At 38.5% G+C, this 17466-nt stretch overlaps 1 protein-coding gene and 1 long non-coding RNA gene across 10 annotated transcripts in view; one reads left to right on the top strand and one right to left on the bottom strand.

The window, feature by feature from the left end:
* LOC122218105 overlaps positions 1–17344 on the bottom strand; it is a 32314-nt gene extending 14970 nt beyond the window's left edge. Inside the window, exons 1-5 of one of the 6 annotated variants that reach the window (XR_006201863.1) lie at positions 16951–17344; positions 16606–16814; positions 16268–16314; positions 14282–14342; positions 3759–4220 (exon numbers count right to left, since the gene is read on the bottom strand). This is a non-coding gene — a long non-coding RNA (uncharacterized LOC122218105). Of the gene's footprint in view, positions 1–3758; positions 4221–4276; positions 4737–14281; positions 14343–16267; positions 16315–16605; positions 16815–16950 lie in introns of those variants that run through there. The other 5 variants (XR_006201864.1, XR_006201865.1, XR_006201866.1 and 2 more) reach the window with 5 other exon arrangements.
* CFAP299 (cilia and flagella associated protein 299) overlaps positions 16889–17466 on the top strand; it is a 615622-nt gene continuing 615044 nt past the window's right edge. For all 4 annotated transcript variants that reach the window (XR_006201860.1, XM_042936098.1, XM_042936099.1 and 1 more), the window contains exon 1: positions 16889–17110. Coding sequence is in view for 3 of the 4 variants with exons in the window: in XM_042936098.1 (XP_042792032.1) it covers positions 17000–17110 (111 nt within the window). In the remaining variant the exon portion in view is untranslated. The remainder of the gene's footprint in view (positions 17111–17466) is intronic.

Below are 17466 nucleotides of genomic sequence, written 5' to 3'. Positions count from 1 at the left end.
TTGGAAGTCTAGAAATCAGCCCACATATCTATGGTCAATTGTTTTTCAGTGAGTGTTCCAACACTATTCAATATGGGAAAAAGAGTATTTTTGCTAAATGGCACTAAAACAACTCTATATCCACCTTGAACAGAATGAAGTTGGACTACTACTTCAATATTGCATGTGAAAATTAATTTGAAATATATTAAAGACCAAAGTATAAAAGCTAAAACTGGGGTGCATGGGTGGTTCACTTGGTTGAGCATCTGACTCTTGATTTCAGCTCAGGTCACGATCCCAGGATCATGGAACTGAGCCCCATGTCAGGCTCTGTGCTGAGTGTGGAGCCTGCTTAAGAGTCTCTCTCTCTCTCTCTCTCTCTCTCTCTCTGTCTCTCTCTCTCTCTCTCTCTCTCCCCCTCTCTCTCCCTCCCTCCCTCCCTCCCTTTGCCCCTCTCCTCCACTCATGTGTGTGCTTTCTCTTTCTCTCTTTCTCAAATATATTTTTAAAAAAGCTAAAACTATAAAACTCTTAGAAGAAAACATAGGGATAAATCTTCATGATCTTGGATTTGACAATGGTTTTTTACACTTCAAAAACATAAGCAACAAAAGAAAAATATTAAATAGACTTTACCAAAATTAAATTTTTTTGTGCTTCAGAGGCAGTCTCAAAAGGGTGAAAAGACAACTCTTGTTAACAAAAGAAATTATCTACAAATCATACATCTGCTAAGGGGATGGTATCTGGAATATAGGAAGGACTCCTACAGTTCAATACTGAAAAGATAAACCATTTACGAAATGGGCAAACAGTCAGATAATGACAAGTCTTGGTGGGAATGTAAAGAAATTTGAATCCTCATTACATAGGTGGTAGGAATGTGAAATGGTACAACCATTTTGGGAAGCAACGTGGCAATTCTTCAAAAAGTTAAACATGGGGCTGTCATTTGACCCAAGAATTCCACACCTAGGTATATATTCAGGAGAAATAAAGACATATACATGTAAAGATACGTACACTAATTTTCACAGAAGCATTATTCATAATAGCCAAAGGGTGAAAACAACCCAAATGTCCATCAACTAATGAGTGGATAAACAAAATGTGATTTAATACATATAGTGGAATATTATTCAGTCAATAATAAATATGAATTACTGATACATGCTATAATATAAATGAACCATAATAATTTTATACTAAGAGAAAAATCAATCACAAAATATCACATATTATGAGATTCCATTCATATAAAATATTCAGAATGGGTAAATTTACAGAGATAGAAAGTAAATTAGTAGTTTCCTATGACAGGGTTCAGAGTCTAGGTGGGTGGGGTGATAACTAAAGGCTATAGGATTTCTTTTGGGAGTGATAATGATGCTTTGAAACTGATTGTGTTGATTGGTTGTACAACTCTGTGAATATACTAAAATCCATTGTTATACACTCTAAGTTTGTGAATTGTATGATACATGAATTGTATTTCAGTAAAGCTGTTACCAAAAAAGAAGGTACTATTTTGTAAGCAACAATCACATACTTTTAATAGTATGCATCTAGCCTTTTCAACATGGATTTTCCAGTTATATTTGTGCAAAATAAGGAAAAGTTTTGACTGTTTTTTGAAGAGAACTTTATTTGGTTTGGATGAATAAACATCCAATATACTTTCCAAGTACAGATTGATTTAAACTTTGGGCTGTCCCTTATTAGCATTGTGAAGTGAATGGTCGCAAAGGTCAAGGGATGTGAAATTGGAGAACAAATTCTTTAGACATTTTTCTTTCTTAAACAGGTGCACCCTATCTAGAGAAACAGTTGGTGTAACCCTTATATCCATTTTTTTTGTTGTTGATATCTCAGTAGAAAATACTATTTTCAGAAAGTATTGTCTTGCCAGTGAGTTATACATTTACAACCTATCATTCTTGCCCAGCTATGAAAATAATCTTAGGGCATCACACCAGAATCCTGAAGAGCTGGTGCAGGAGCCAATTGTGTTTGCCTCTTGTCTCTCTTTTGCCTCTGAGCCTTTCTACTTAATACATCTGAAAAATGTATTAGTCACAGTGGTTTTGTGTTCTGCTTTCGTGAAGCTCTAAGTGAGCTGTTGCACTTCCGAACTAAAATTTCCCTGCTCTCTGCCATCTTTCACCCTGTGCTTTTCCAGACCTAAAATGTCAAAGTATCAAGCAGATGGAATTACATTTGGAACATTGGTTTTGTAGAGAATGACTCCATGCTTTTAGCCGATCTGTAGTTGTATTATTTTTTTTAAACAATGGACTGCTAATAAAAGACTTACTGAATCCAGTCCTCTGTCTCAAGTAACTACCGTATTTAGATAAAATGTTTGATACTATAAAATAAAATCAGCACAGGCCATTTGCTGAGGGAACCAGGAAGTGATAGTAGGCCAGATTTTTGTCCAATAATTCGCTAGAAGAAAGAGGTTTTAGGTACACTTGGATATGCTTCAATATCTTTTTTGTGTGCATTTGGGCTAAAGAAGCTAAAATACTTCTTCTAGCCCCTTTTAAGCAGACGGTTAGCATGGCTTCCTTTTTGCCAGGGTCATTTTGTTATACCCCTTAAAAGGATTGGAACTATGGTGTTCTTCTTCTTAACTAGAAGTGCACAAAGACATATTCCTGTGATTGGGAGAAGAGTCTTTTTGCTTTCCCCTGTCCCTTCACATATTGGCTTTTGGACCTATGAGGCTATGATTACGTCTTAATGCATTGTTGAATATGGCTGGGGAAAACACAGGGATAGGTACTGCAAAACAACTTACGGGGAATCAGGAGTCTCCTGGCTCTCTCACTTTCTTTAGTTTTGGCTAATAATTTCATCATTCAGTACATATTTATATGCTGCTACTAGGTACAAGATACTATCTAGATATTGAAACTCATTCAATTTCACTCTTCTCCGAAAAATGAAACATGATCTTTAAGCTGTAAACTTGATTATTCTATGATCCAAAGAGCAGAGGTGAACACATTTGACCTTTCTTCCAAAGAAATCACAATTTTTACCCATACTTACACACTTAATACAGTGCTTTCTCATTCACTGAGATGTTCCCTATTTTTCTAGGTGGTGTTAATAAAGTCTTGTACATGTCTTGAACTAAACTGAAAGTCACTCTAAATGAACATTGTGCACATGTATTTATAACACTAGGGTAATGTCACTGGTGGGGGGATGGGAAGGAAGAGGCTATATTTCCATATTTTTAAGGGCACCTGCCTTTTCTTGCCCTGCCCCTCCCAATTTGAGGAGTTAAGTGGCCAAAAGAACATGTTCATCCAGACCTGGATCCCTTCCTTTTAGCTACCTAGGATTCCAGAATTTCCTGTTAACAGGGCCCCCACACTGCAGGTGTATGGGGTGGTCAGGCTGGTCTTGGAGCCAGATGAAACCTTCAGGTTGGGGTGTCCTCATGTGTGTGCATCAGGAATATGAGGAGAAGGGAGAGTGGACTCCAGGCCATCCGAATTTTGAGGCTGGGACTGGGAGTACACATGAACTATTCTTTATAAGACATCCTCCTATGTGTATATTTCCATGGTTTCTTCCTGTGTTCTGCAAGGAACACACATCTTTAGAACAAATTAACTGTAAACCTTGCCAAAATGGTAAAGTTGATTAAGATCTCCCCTTAACCTCTCCTTTATTCATCTCTTAATATTGGTGATTTCTTCCCAGTATATCCCCATGTTTGTTATAGGCCATTCTTAGTCCTCCTGCAGCCATGGGCTACCTCACCTGGACCGGACCCTCTCCTTCGATGCACCTCATCCCTGCTGACCCCAAATCAACATGGCTAGGACTCCCTTTATTCCAGAAAGTGCTGTGCTTCTGTAAGTAGCTTACGTACTTAATTAAACGAATTTTGATGATTTATTTACCAATTAATGTATTCTTTTTTCCAGGCAACAGAAGGCTTAATCTTGTTAAAATCTACTTCTGCTCAGAAGGCATGTGTAAGGAAAGCAACCTCCACAGTGAAACAAAAACTCAGTACATCCCAGATTTTAGGAATTTGAATCATCTGGTGAGGATCAGTCTTGATACTGTTCCCTGGGTCCATTTGGATTTTTCTCATTCTGCTTAGTTTCTATCACTTCTGTTACCATCACCCCTGGGCCAGTCTCCCCCGGTGCACGTACAGTCTCTTGTTAGTGAGAGGAAAACTTTCGTAAATACTTACTTCCTTCTCAGTACTAAAACAGAATAAAGGGGAGACAGATTACAAGAAACGTAAAAATCTTGTTTACCGATCACCATCTGTTCTGCTATAACACAATTGTTGAAATCTTAAGAAACCTTGAGTTCTCAATAATCACGTAGGAAAACAATTATTTCAATAGAAAAAGGTAGGAATGGCAGTTAGGAGGATACAGATTCTGAAAACAAAGTTATCTTAAAGAGCAACACTTATCCTTGGCTGGAATTTCAGGTAGGCTGCCAGGGGAGTTCTTGTCTGGCAGGCCTGATGCCCTTCCCACCACACCATATCATGGCCTTTGCCTGTGGGGAAAGTTGTTCTTCAGGGCACTGCTGGCAGACGAAGAAGCAGCCCTTGGATCCTGCTTTCAAGCTGGGGAGACTCAGGCAGGAGCGCCACCCACAGGAGGTTGGGCTAAATGCATAACTCTGGGAAAGATGAAGCAACGTAGAAGAAAAATCCAGGCCGGAAGCGATGGTCAAGGTCGTACTGGAAAAACAGGGTAAAATATCTGGCAGAAAGGCCAAGTTAGATTGTAAATTGAAGAATGACAAATGTCATCAGTAATAAAAAGGTTAGAAACTGATCGGAACATAGTGTATAAATCAGGGCAATTGGTTCTGGACCAAGAACCTGAACAGTGATTGGAAGCAGCTGTCATCTGATGTCTTCAGTGCCTCATGGATTTAAGGGCTCATGACTTAAAATGAAAAGTAGAAAACATGGTCCCTGTTTTATGTAGCTCATACCTCTCAATTAACTTCCCTGTTTAAGTATGACTTGAAGGAAGCTACAATTTATTACCAGCGTCTCTCAATAGATAAAGTAAGATACAAAGGAGTTACAGGATTTGATAATGGTTCCCAATTAAACAGACACAACCAGACCTTGACTTTTCTAAAATCCAAATCAGCATTGTGTTATTATGTGTTGGCTTCTCAGGAAAATTGTCTTAAATAGTTTTTCTTGACCTATCAAATGGCTTAATTACTCTTTTTCTGTTAGTATCCAAAGACCTATATAAAAATTGCATTAGCCTAAAAAAGCTATTAATTAAGGTTGGTTAACATGTGGAGGAACAAATTGGTTATGTAATCATGTATACTATAATGGTCAATAAATTATATAGGTCTGTAATAAACAGTGTTCAAGTATTTTATAAAAATAACAGTTTACTCTTGAATAATTATGCAGGCCAAACTTCCAGAAATCAGTAGGAGTTTAAATTTTATTTTGAAATTACTTAGGTTATTTTTAGTCTCTTCTAAATTAGAAATTAGATCCCCTTCTGTGTATTAGTAATTATTTGGAAACTTTGAGTGATCTAATTTAATCAAAATAATTGCCAATACTGTTATTGTTCTTGATAGCTCCCAGTGCAGTAATGCTTCAAGGCAAATACTAGATTTTTTTAAAAATTTTTTTAATGTTTATTTATTTTTGAGACAGAGAGAGACAGAGCATGAATGGGGGAGGGGCAGAGAGAGAGGGAGACACAGAATCGGAAGCAGGCTCCAGGCTCTGAGCCATCAGCCCAGAGCCTGACGTGGGGCTCGAACTCACGAACGGTGAGATCGCGACCTAAGCTGAAGTCGGACGCTCAACCGATTGGGCCACCCAGGCGCCCCAATACTAGATTTTTAATTGAAGTAAAGGACAATATCCTTAAAATACATTTTAAGAAAATTTAGGAATTTATGTTACATGTACACTCTTTCTGGAATACATAATCTACTGGGAAACGTTATGAAGAGTAAAAACCTGTTTTTCTCTCTAGAACAGTTATCAGGAGAGGCTTTCAGAGTACTTTGCAATCAATTTTTATTATCAGTCCTTTATAAAACCCCTCAAAATCCAATAATTGACTCATAAACCAAATAGTAAATGGAAAGAGGAAACATTAAGAAGCATGGTTCATTATGCATGGCATCAAAAGCAGAGGCCTGAATTATGATTAATGCATTTGGTTATGGATAAGCATGCACATAGAGCCACATTTTCAAGTTTTGATTTTTTTTAACTTTTTTTTTTTGAGAGAGAGAGAGAGAGAGAGTGCATATTAGAGCAGGAGCAGGAGAAGGGAGGGGCAGAGGGAAAGAGAGAGAGAGAATCCCAAGCAGGGCTCAGTCCCGTGACCATGTATGTGTTCATTACCTGAGGTGAAATCAAGAGTCAGATGCTTAACTGACTGAGCCACGCAGGTGCCCCTCAAGTTTTGGTCTTTACTAAAACTTTAATTTTATCAGACTCAGTCACAGCCATTTCAGTTGTGTTGCTATCATTACCTCCTCTGTTTCGATGTTCTATAGTGCAGATCAGAGACATTAACACTGATGTGCCCTGGGAGAAAACAATTTTCAAAGAAATTTGAAACTCTGAGGATAGCAACAATTTTGAAAAAATAAAAAAGATGTGTGTCGCAGACTGTGAGTCTAGAGTTCTCTCTTGTTCAGCAAAAGGGTAGATGCAGAATTGAATGCAAAAGAGGCTAATGTCTGGGAGGAGGCAAGAGACCCAAAGAGGGGTTTTGTCTCCATATTTAATGAGCTCTCAAGATATTACCCATGTGAAGAAAACAAGATCTTACACACATGAACGTGGAGAAAACAATCAGACAGTAATCATTAACTTGTGTGTGTAAGAAGCAAAGGGTCTGGGGGAGGCAACTGGAGTTTGTGATATTGGCATCACATGGAAATTAATTTCCTGCAGGTGATATAACAAGTTAGTTGTGATCCTATTACAATATCTCGCTAGCTAAGCTCTGGTACTTTTGCCTCTTGGTGGCGACTTTCCACCCTAAGCTTTTTTCTAACCCATTTATGTAAGTTGCACCTATTTCCCCACAGATGTGGGCCAGTAATTATATATTAGAATATTCACCTGATAGTAGATATTCTGCATGGACATGGAAAAGGAGAAGTTTTCGGAGAAAGTTAAAAAAAAAAACTGATAAGTAAAAATGTTAATGAGGTCCTGATAGAAAAGACAACACGGGGGGATGCTTTAGTATGGTCACATAAGTACACCTTTGTGTTCTGTCCATTAAATTAAGTGTGCATTTAAAATATTTACTGCTGAAACACTGTAGTTGCCAGAAATATTCACTCTTGGTTATTGAAATCAATACTTTTGTGTTCCTTTGGCTAATGTTAACATCATTTTGGCAAATGACACTAGTGCCCATTTATAAAATCTTTTAACTTTTCTTCAAAAATATATTCTAAGATGGTAAAATATTGACTGTTCAGATTACTTGGCGAGGGTTAGCTCTAGTGATATCTGCATTTTCCTAAAAATAATATTCATTTTACCTGTTTTTATATTTAAAAGTGAAACTGCTAGGTAGAGATGGATAAATTGGTAGATGGGGAGTGTGTCAAGGGGTTGGAAAGACAGGGAGAGGAAGGTGACAATTTTGAATGGAAAAAAGATGTGAAACAGACATTTGTTTTTTTTCGAACAAGAGATCAGACACACTGAGACAATATGGTCATCTTGCCAAGCATGTTGTTATTTGTAGTCATTTAATACAGTATGTGTTTTCTTCCATCAAAGTGCATTATAGGATAATGACTCCACTGTTCCCCTTTCTTCTCAGAGACTTCCTCCAGGTTAGACGTAAACGCTTAATGAATGCGTACGTTATAACAGAATATTACAGAATTTTGAAGCTAGATGTGATCGCAGAGATCATCCAACCTAAACTCATTCTTTTAGAGAAGACAAAATGATTTTCTGATTTCTTAAGATGCAGCATGCTTGCATTCTTTAAGTCTGTCCTTCCCACATAGAAAACTTTTTTTTTACCCCATTCCATGTTGTACCTTGCAAACATTTTTATCATAACTTCTATAAAGTTTTATTTTCTCATTTATTTACAAAGTTGTTTCCCCAAACCTGCTTAGTTCGTCTTATTTTTCTTCACTCAATCAACTACCAGTTCATGCCTTTTGTGTCTCCTGTCCCAAAATGTCAATATCCTTGAAGATAAAAAGGACCAAACTTTATTTTTGATTGTACTTTCAGGGTCTATGTAGCACAGAGCTTGATTTGGTTATGTTAAATTATTGCTGGGTGAGTTTTACCTTTGCTTTGATAAGTAAGAGTCAGTGGGAGAGATGGCTCAAAATGTCTTTTATTGTAATTATTGTGCTTAATTTATCTCCAGTCAGAGAATGTTTGAGATCCTGGAGAAGCAAAGCCAAGTACAATGAGTTAATTAGCTCTTAATGGAATTGGCATCTCTTCCTTTAATGCTTCTTCTAGAGAGGCTAGTGAAGTATAGTGATCTTCCTTCCAGACCCTTTTTATATTGGCTTAGTTGTAACAGGTTGTGTTATTACCATGGCTGCAAAAATACTTGAATATCTAATGAGCTCTGACATTGTACTCAGAGGCTAGAAAGAAGACAGTGGTTTAAAATAGATCCAGCCTCTCCTCTTAGGAATTCTATAGAGGTCACTGCGTATTTTAGAGGGGCTAAATATACTCCTCAGAGAGGCAGCCTGTTTCCACCTTGTATCTGGGGTTTTAAAGATGTCACTTTTTATTTTCTTCTGAAATTTCATCTGAATTTTTTATCTTCAAGTCGGTGCCTCATTATTTGAATTTACTAAGTATCAGCAAGTTTTCATTAAAAACCAACCACATTGATGTATTTCTTATTTTAAGCCGGTGTAAGTTTGATTGAAAATGAAAATCTTTTTTAATCTTACTCAGGTGTAAAAAGTAGGTATTAAACTTGAACTCAGTTACTGCTCTATAGAATTCCTTCCCCCAAGGTTTCTTGAATCTCTTTCCTACACTTACTTTCCAACTCCGACTCCCTTCCTTCCTCTCTTCTAGATCTAAGAGGTCTTTCTGTCAACCTTCCAGTCATTTGCTGTCAGGATAATCTTTCCAAAGTACAATTCTGATTAGCATTTCTTTCCAAACATTTCTTTTGATTCTCCTTTACTTGGACAATACAGTTGAAGTTTATTAAATTGACAAATCTCACCATGGTCAGCTTCTGACTTACCATGCCATTTCCTCCCACTCTTACATATATATCCTGCACTATAATCAAATTTACCAGGACAAATCTGTGTTTTCTCACTTTGAAACTTTAGCACATGTGATTCATTCACATGGACATTTATTCAGAGTCCCATATTCCTATCTCAATACTTCAAATTTACTACAAAGGCCATGTTATGCTTTAAACTTTTGTTGAATCTTCCAGTTAGAAGTGACTTTTAGCTGCTCTGGATTTGCATAGTGCTTCAAAAATATCATTTGTCTTACGTTATTATTATGCTAGTAATGTAAAGCACCTTTCTAAAACTTGGGTGCTAACATTTAGGTTGTTTATAGTTCTCACACTGAGTGTATTGCCTTTTACTTGGTAGTTTCCAGAAGTGAATGAGTAAAACATACAGGAAACTTTTATTCAGCAAATGGTTTTTTATGCAACTTAAAAAAATTTTTTTAATGTTTATTTATTTTTGAAGGAGAGAGAGACAGAGCGCTAGTGGGGGAGGGGCAGAGAGATAGGGAGACACAGAATTTGAAGCAGGCTCCAGGCTCTGAGCTGTCAGCACAGAGTCCAACATGGTGCTCGAACTCACAAACTGTGAGATCATGACCTGAGCCAAAGTCGGATGCTTAACCAACTAAGCCACCCAGGTGCCCCTATTCAGCAAATGTTTTGAAGACCCAGTATATTTCAGGTGCCATGTCAGATGCTGAGAAAATGGAGGTGAACAGGGATGATAAAGTCTTTGCCTTCATGTGTATAGATTCTTTTTTGTAAATATTTTATTTTTTTAACGTTTATTCATTTTTTGATAGAGACAGAGCATGAGTGGGGGAGGGGCAGAGAGAGAGGGAGACACAGAATCCGAAGCAGGTTTCTTGCTCCAAACTGACAGCACAGAGCCTGACGCGGGGCTCGAACTCACGGACCGTGAGATCATGACCTGAGCTGAAGTCGGATGCTCAACCAACCGAGTCACCCAGGCGCCCCTCATGTGTATAGATTCTAACAAGGAGTATAGACATTTTGCAAATACCTTATAATTGAGATGTTCATAACAATGAGGGGAGTAGAAACTGCTCTGGGAATATATAAGAGAAGATCAATTACTACATCTCTATACTTCTGTCTATACCAATATCTGTAAAATGGAACTAATTAGTTAAAAGAATGTGTACTTTGAAAGAATGTTCTAGGTAGAGGCAACAGCATATTTAAAGATCCAGTGACAAAAGAAATTGTGGCTTCTTTAAAAACTGAAGGCAGTCCAGTGTAGTTGGAACATGTCATGGGTGAGACGGAGGGGTCAGAGGAGAGTCAGAATGTGGAGGGCCTCGTAAGCTATGTTTTAAAAAAATATTATTCTAAGGGCTATGGGAAGACAATGGAAGTTGTCAGAGGAACATGATGAAATAACATCAGTGTTTTTAAACAATCACTGATTACACTGGGACGAGTAGAATGGAGCCAGTGGGGTATAAGGAAACCAGGAAAGAGGCTATTTTGGGAGTGTTGGTGTCAGTCTCTGGCTTAGTCAAGGAAGCAATGGCAATGAGACTGGGAAGAAATCGAAGCCTACAAGAGATATACTTGGGAGACTAAAATAATAGGTTGCATATTTCAGGGGTGAAGGAGAGGCAAGGGTCATGACTGTCTTCCCAATTTTTTCCAAGAACCACCAAAAGAAGGGGAGGCTGTATGTTGACAGAGGGAACCCTGGGGTAGGAGCAAGATGAGGAGCAGGGGAAGAGAAACAAGCCAATTTTATACACGTTATACATCCAGTGGTATCTGGTAAGAAGTTGGATGTTTCATTGGAGCTCAAGAAGGTAACCCAGCTAGTTCTAGATTTGGGAACCATATGCATGTAGGCCAGAAGTAAAGTTATGGACCTGGGTGTGATCTCAAAGTGAGACGGTAAAGAGGCAGGAAAAAGGCCTAGTAGAGAACCCTGAGACATTCTAAATTTTTAAAAAGTAGTTAAGGGGGGGGCGCCTGGGTGGTTCAGTCGGTTAAGCGTCCGACTTCAGCTCAGGTCATGATCTCACGGTCCGTGAGTTCGAGCCCCGCGTCGGGCTCTGTGCTGACAGCTCAGAGCCTGGAGCCTGCTTCCGATTCTGTGTCTCCCTCTCTCTCTGCCCCTCCCCCGTTCATGCTCTGTCTCTCTCTGTCTCAAAAAAAAAAAAAAAAAAAACATTAAAAAAAAATTTAAAAAGTAGTTAAGGGGAAGGGGAGCCAGCAAAAAGAAACCCTAAAAAATGAACAAACAAAAAAAAAGCTGACGGAAAACCAACCAACTAGTCTCAAGGCTAAGTAATGCGAGGGAAGTTAAGAAACTTTTGAAGAAAAAGGAGTGCTCACAAGATCCAGTGCACCTGAGAATCAAAGTAGTATGAGGACAAAAAAAAAAAAAAATATGTCCATTGACCCTCAAGGGCAAGGAAGTCATAACTGACTGGTAACAAATTTCAGTGGAACTGTGTGTAAAACTAGATGAAATGTGTTGGGCAGAAAGTGGAAGGTAAGAAAAGGGAGAGAGTGATTGAAGTTAACTCTTTCAAGAAGCTTTGCTATGAAAGGTGGGAGAGTCCATAGCTGAAGTGGGCGGTGGAGTTGAGAGGCTTGTTTTTAATTTCCTTTGGTTGGTTTTAAAATGGAAAAGAGGCTGGGGAGAGGGGGGAGATTTTGAGAGAAGTGAAAGGAAGGAGAAGAGAGAGAAAGTAATGATAGAGGTGATAATCAAAATAAGAAATCCTGGGAAGGCAGAAGGAGAGGCCTAAGAGGATGTAAATCTCTTCCTTTGAAACAAAAGGGAAGAAGAACCGAGGTGTGAGTAAGCTTGTGTATCTGAATGAAGGATATCTAATCTGATGGCTTTTACTTTATTCCTTTGTGGAATAGAAGTCAAGATTACCTGCTTTGAAACAGGAGGATGCAGGATTAAAGACAGAAGAGAAAATAGGGAAAGGCACAGTAGAAAATAAGAGTGAATCGAAGGTACAAAACAGTTAAGACTGTGGTGTCAGTGCTGAGTACCCCCACTTGAAATAGGCAGCTTTGCATCGGCAGCGGTGGCCCTCTATTTCCACGTGATGTGTTCTGAGACTGGCCACTCAAGGGAAGTTTTGTTATAGATTAGATCCTAATTCCCATGTAGACAAACAAGTTGAGGGAATTTTCAGTGAAACTGTTAGATAAACCTTCTAAGAGCCATTGAGAGGCCAAGTTTTCCTCTGTTCCAAAGAGATGATTGTAGCTATGACATCTCTCATCTATCTCATAGCACAGTAGTAATTTTCAACTTTTATCAGCTGCTAAGACCCGTCAACCCTGCTCCTGGGACTTGTCTTTCTCTCTTCTGGATCCTTCCTTACACACTGTTAGATACAGTCAAGAGAAGAGAAAACTTGGGACTTATGGCATAGGAAAACATTGTGTCTCCAGACGGAGAAGCTGTGGAACCAGAACTCCAGCACTTTAGAATAACTGAGATGGTGTGAAGGTCCAGTGATCTCATCATAAGAAACATCTTAAATAAATTCAATGTCATCATTATTACAAAGCACAAAAGAGCTCTCCTGGTTCATGATTAAGCAATAGTGCTCATTTGCAATCCATGGAAACTTAATAAGCAATTGGGCAACAACACACACACAAATTTCTTATCTTATTAGAGCAAGCATATGTTTTTCTTTCTTAAGTGATGATAATGTGTTAAATCCATCTTAATAGAGCCTCAAGTTCTTACTCAGAGTGTTTAGCATCCCATCGACATAATAAGCAAGGCATTCCGCTTCCGATCTTGTCAACCTACCAAAAGTATGTTTTCTATTCATTTTCCCAGACACCATAGTATATTGCTGAACAGCTGGAAATAGAAAACTGTAGAGTTTAATTTGAAATTCTTTTACTTTTTATTTATTTTTTTAATGTTTATTTATTTTTGAGAGAGAGAGAGAGAGAGAGAGAGAGAGAGACAGAATATGAACAGGGGAGTGACAGAGAAAAACAGAATCCCAAGCAGGCTTCAGGCTCTGAGCTGTCAGCACAGAGCCCAATGTGGGGCTTGAACTCCTGAACTGTGAGATCATGACCTGAGCTGAAGTCAGCCGCTCAACTGACGGAGCCACCCAGGCACCCCTGAAATTCTTTTACATAGTTCTACCAGGTAAGTACAGTACCAATGCCTGTTTATTTTAAAGACACACTTATACTTAGATTTTTCCTACATTCCTGACCTTTGTTTTACCCTTGTGCTTTTTTTTTTCCTACTCAACACCAACCTAAATATGGCATATATCCTGTTATTCTCACATAGCACATATTTATTCTCATTTACATTTTGGAGTTTTACTGTGAATGTACATAATCCTTGCTGGTCCTTTTTTTTTTAATTTTTATTTTTTAATTTTTTAAAAATTTTTTCCTTGCTGGTCCTTTTGCAAGGAATGAAATTGCTGGGATTTGTGGCTAAATTCCAGGTTTCGATCTTTAAAAATCCCAGACTTTAAGTAGGAATGCATTGTTTTCCAAAATAAAGTATTTCCCAATCATAACAAAGACTTTGCAGTTGGAAATAGGGACTTGCTGAAGCTCATTAATTTCTCTCTTACTGTCTTTTTCTCAGGCACTTGTCAAAAAGTAGTTTTGAACTTAAATTGAAAGTTAAACAAAAGACAATTGAATTAAACCTACAATAATTCAAGCCTTTCTGTAAGGAACAAGGCTAAACTTCTAAACTTTCTTTTTCTCTTTAAATATTCATAGAGAAACCTATTGGTTGAAAATCACCCTAAATGTTTTGAGTTAGGAGACACAGCTAGACTCATTGACTGAAAGTATTTGCATAATTGTTTAAATTTGGGTGCTTTAGAGCTTACCTCATCAAAGACTTGTTTACCAAATAGTAAATTTAATGAGGTTTCCACTGGAAATGCACAGTCCCAATGGATCATAATAGTATAATATTCAAACAAAGACCGCACACTTTACTAAAATACAGGCCTTTGTAATCAAAGTGCTATAGTTTAACGAACCTGAGATTTTCTAGATGCTTTACTGCTTCTTGAAAGTGATGAAATCTTGATGGAGGAGGACCTTAAAGCAAATATAATCGATATAAATAGGGGCACCCAGACACTTTGACAGGAAGACAGAATTTTTTCAGTAGTGCATGATCATCACTCAAAGCCATTGTTATTGTAGCCTAGCCTTTTTCAAGGACATGATTACTACCTTCTGCAAACTCTTCAACCTAGCACTCAAAGCCTTCCGACCAAGTTTCTTCCTCTGGGAACCTTCTTTTCCTCTACACTTCTTAGGGGCCCCCTCATAACATCAAAACAATGTGCAGCTTTCCCCTACACAGAACCTGATCTTTCTTTCCTCCACATCTTAGAATATGCATCCCTTTTGCTCCTGTTATTTGTGCTAAGTTCATGTTGCCTTTCTCAATTGGATATATATAAATATATACATATTTTTTTTCTAAAAAACATATATTTTTTTCTAAAAAACAACAAAAAAACAACTTTCATAATGAATTCCATGTGGCTCTTCAAACCTCTACTTACCTTAACTTCCCTTTGTGGGAAATCAGGATTCATAAGTTGTGTTGCTATTTTTATCTTTAAGATTTCAAACCAATTCATTTAGATTCACTCTATGTTGTGAATCATGCTAACACTATTTTTTCTAGTGGACTTGGTGTCATGATTAAACAAGTTGATGCGTAGGAAGTATTTAGAACAGAACTGGCACATCGTAAGGTCTTAGTAATATTACAAGAAAGCAAATACTTGTATTTTCGGTATACAGTAAGTGGCTGAAACTTTTCCAGGCCTTTGCTTGTGCTCAATTCACACTAAATAATGCTTCTTTCAGGAGTGACTTATAGAATTTCTCTAGACGATAGAGAATATTGAAAGTTATGCCCCTTATTAGAATGTCTTAAGTGGCAAGAATGATTTCTTTTCATTCTTGGGCTATTTGAATTTTCATATCTTTTCAGATATTAGATGATGTTAAGTTGGTGGTTGTTAATTGTAGCACAAATAGTAGTTAAGGATGTAACTCATTGTTGGCACTTACCACAGTGCTTGACGTGCAGGGAGTGTTCAATAAATGTTGTTATTATTGTTGTTTTTGTTGTACTTTTGTCTCTCTCTTTTTTTAAGAGGCTCCATGCCCTACATGGGGCTTCAACTCATGACCCTGAAATCAGGAGTTGCATGCTCTACTCAGTACAGTAGGCACATTGTACCAGGCATCCCTCTTTTTTGTTGTATTTTGAGTGCTCAGGGTTTCTCTATCCTTTCTGGTCTCCTGAATGCAATGATTAAATTGCATTCAAAAAATGTCCAAAATGCCTTTTAAAATATTTCAAGAGATAATTCATTAATTAAAAAACAAGTCAGTGATTCTGCGTGCATGGGTGGCCCAGTCCCTTAAGTGTCCGACTCTTGATTTCAGCTCAGATTATGAACTCATGGTCGTGGGATTGAGCCTCATTGGGCTCCGTGCTGAGCGCAGAGGCTGCTTGGTACTCTCTCTCTGTCCCTCTTCCCCACACACCTCTGCTCTCTCCCTCTCTAAAATAAATAAGTAAACTTAAAAAAAAATAAGTCGGTAATATCTTAGAGATTATTGTGCCCACATCACTTAAAATTTGTACATTTGTGACACCGTGATTTTTGAGATGACCTTTTTAAATTGGGAAAGCTGACTGCCAAGTATCTTACCAGATATCTTCATTAAAAGAAACCTTTTTAGCACACCTGAAAATCTTCAGAATCAATTCTGTAAGTACTTAAAGAGCAACTACCAGAGGCTCAGTATTGTACTGTGTGTTAATTTGCAAATATGATTTGTAAAATACTAAAATCCAAATAAGAATGCTGAAGTTTCACCAGCTGCCACTTTAGATTACTTTAAATCCATTTTAAAAAATGCAACTTTGTTCTAAGGGGAATGTCTTTAGTAAGAACATTTACTTTCTAATTTTCCACAGATATCTTACTTACCCTTTAAAAAAGGCAGCTTCGACAAAGGCAAGGTCTTTCATTGTGTGCTTATTGAAAGTTAAAAAAAAAAAAGAAAACAAGTTTAAAAAACAAGCAATTGGGGCCAAAAGAGGTTTTCAAAGATATTCTCACTGAATTTCTTTCATTTGGGAAATTCATAAATTCTTCCTCATATCCAAACATTAGCAATAATTTGCCTTTAAGTTTTATTTTTAAAAATAATATAACAAATCATTAAATATTTTATTATTGTTTTTTGATACAAGATCATTTCCAAAGACTTCAGTTTTGAGATACGCTTCTTGCAAAAATAGACCTTCACTTTCTTGAGTGCTAACCTCGGTATTTTTGTCCCGCATAACATTGCGTTAGAATGAGATTAAGAGTGCTGATCTAGAATATTTTGTCGACACATCCTGGCAGTCTCATAATATTTAATTTTGGATTGCAATTTGCATCTCTCACGTGGCTCCACGTTTCACCAAGGTTTGAATCAGCTGACGGGTGTCAGGCTTGAATTTGAAGCGGGTAATTCGAGACCGCGTTCCTAGGAGTTACGGGGAAACACGAAACTCAGTAACGAACACGGGGGGTGGGGGTGGGGGTGGGGGTTAACTTCCGAGGCTCCGCACCGGTTCCCAACTGATCGGAAAAAAGACACGAAGGGGGTGGAACTTCCTGACCTGACGCTGGCGCCTCTGTCGCTAGGGACGCTTCGGCTAAGGCAACAAGATGGACCAGGAAGAGAGGCTGACGGCCGTGGACAACGTAGTCACTCAGTTCAACACCTATGAAGATTTCCTCGACTCGCAGATCACTTCCGTGGACCTGTACTACCTGGAGGTAAGAACTGCGGCACCGCAGAGTGGACCCCGTTTTCCTCTTAGTCCTTCCCGATCCCCCATTCATGGAGTGGTCGCCCCCTGGCGGTGGACTCCGGCGACGTCAGGCGCCGCAGTATCCCGACGGCGGCGCCAGAGGGGCGGGGAGCTGAATCACCGGGTCCTGAACCCGCCCGGTACGGCCTCAGTCCGGCCAGAATTCGGGTCCCTGGAGGTGGCGGCCCGTGTGGAAACATGCGGGTGCGCCCGCACGCCCGCAGGGAGTCTTCAAAATCTGCCTTTCCCTCTCACATGAGGCCTCCCGGCCCATTCTTTCCAAAGTCATTGCCTGCGAGGAGGTGGCTGGATGCGGAGACC

Source organism: Panthera leo, chromosome B1 (genome assembly GCF_018350215.1).
Source record: "Panthera leo isolate Ple1 chromosome B1, P.leo_Ple1_pat1.1, whole genome shotgun sequence".
NCBI classification, from domain to species: domain Eukaryota; kingdom Metazoa; phylum Chordata; class Mammalia; order Carnivora; family Felidae; genus Panthera; species Panthera leo.
Note: the sequence above shows the minus strand (reverse complement) of the source record. Positions and strands in the feature narration are given on the sequence as shown.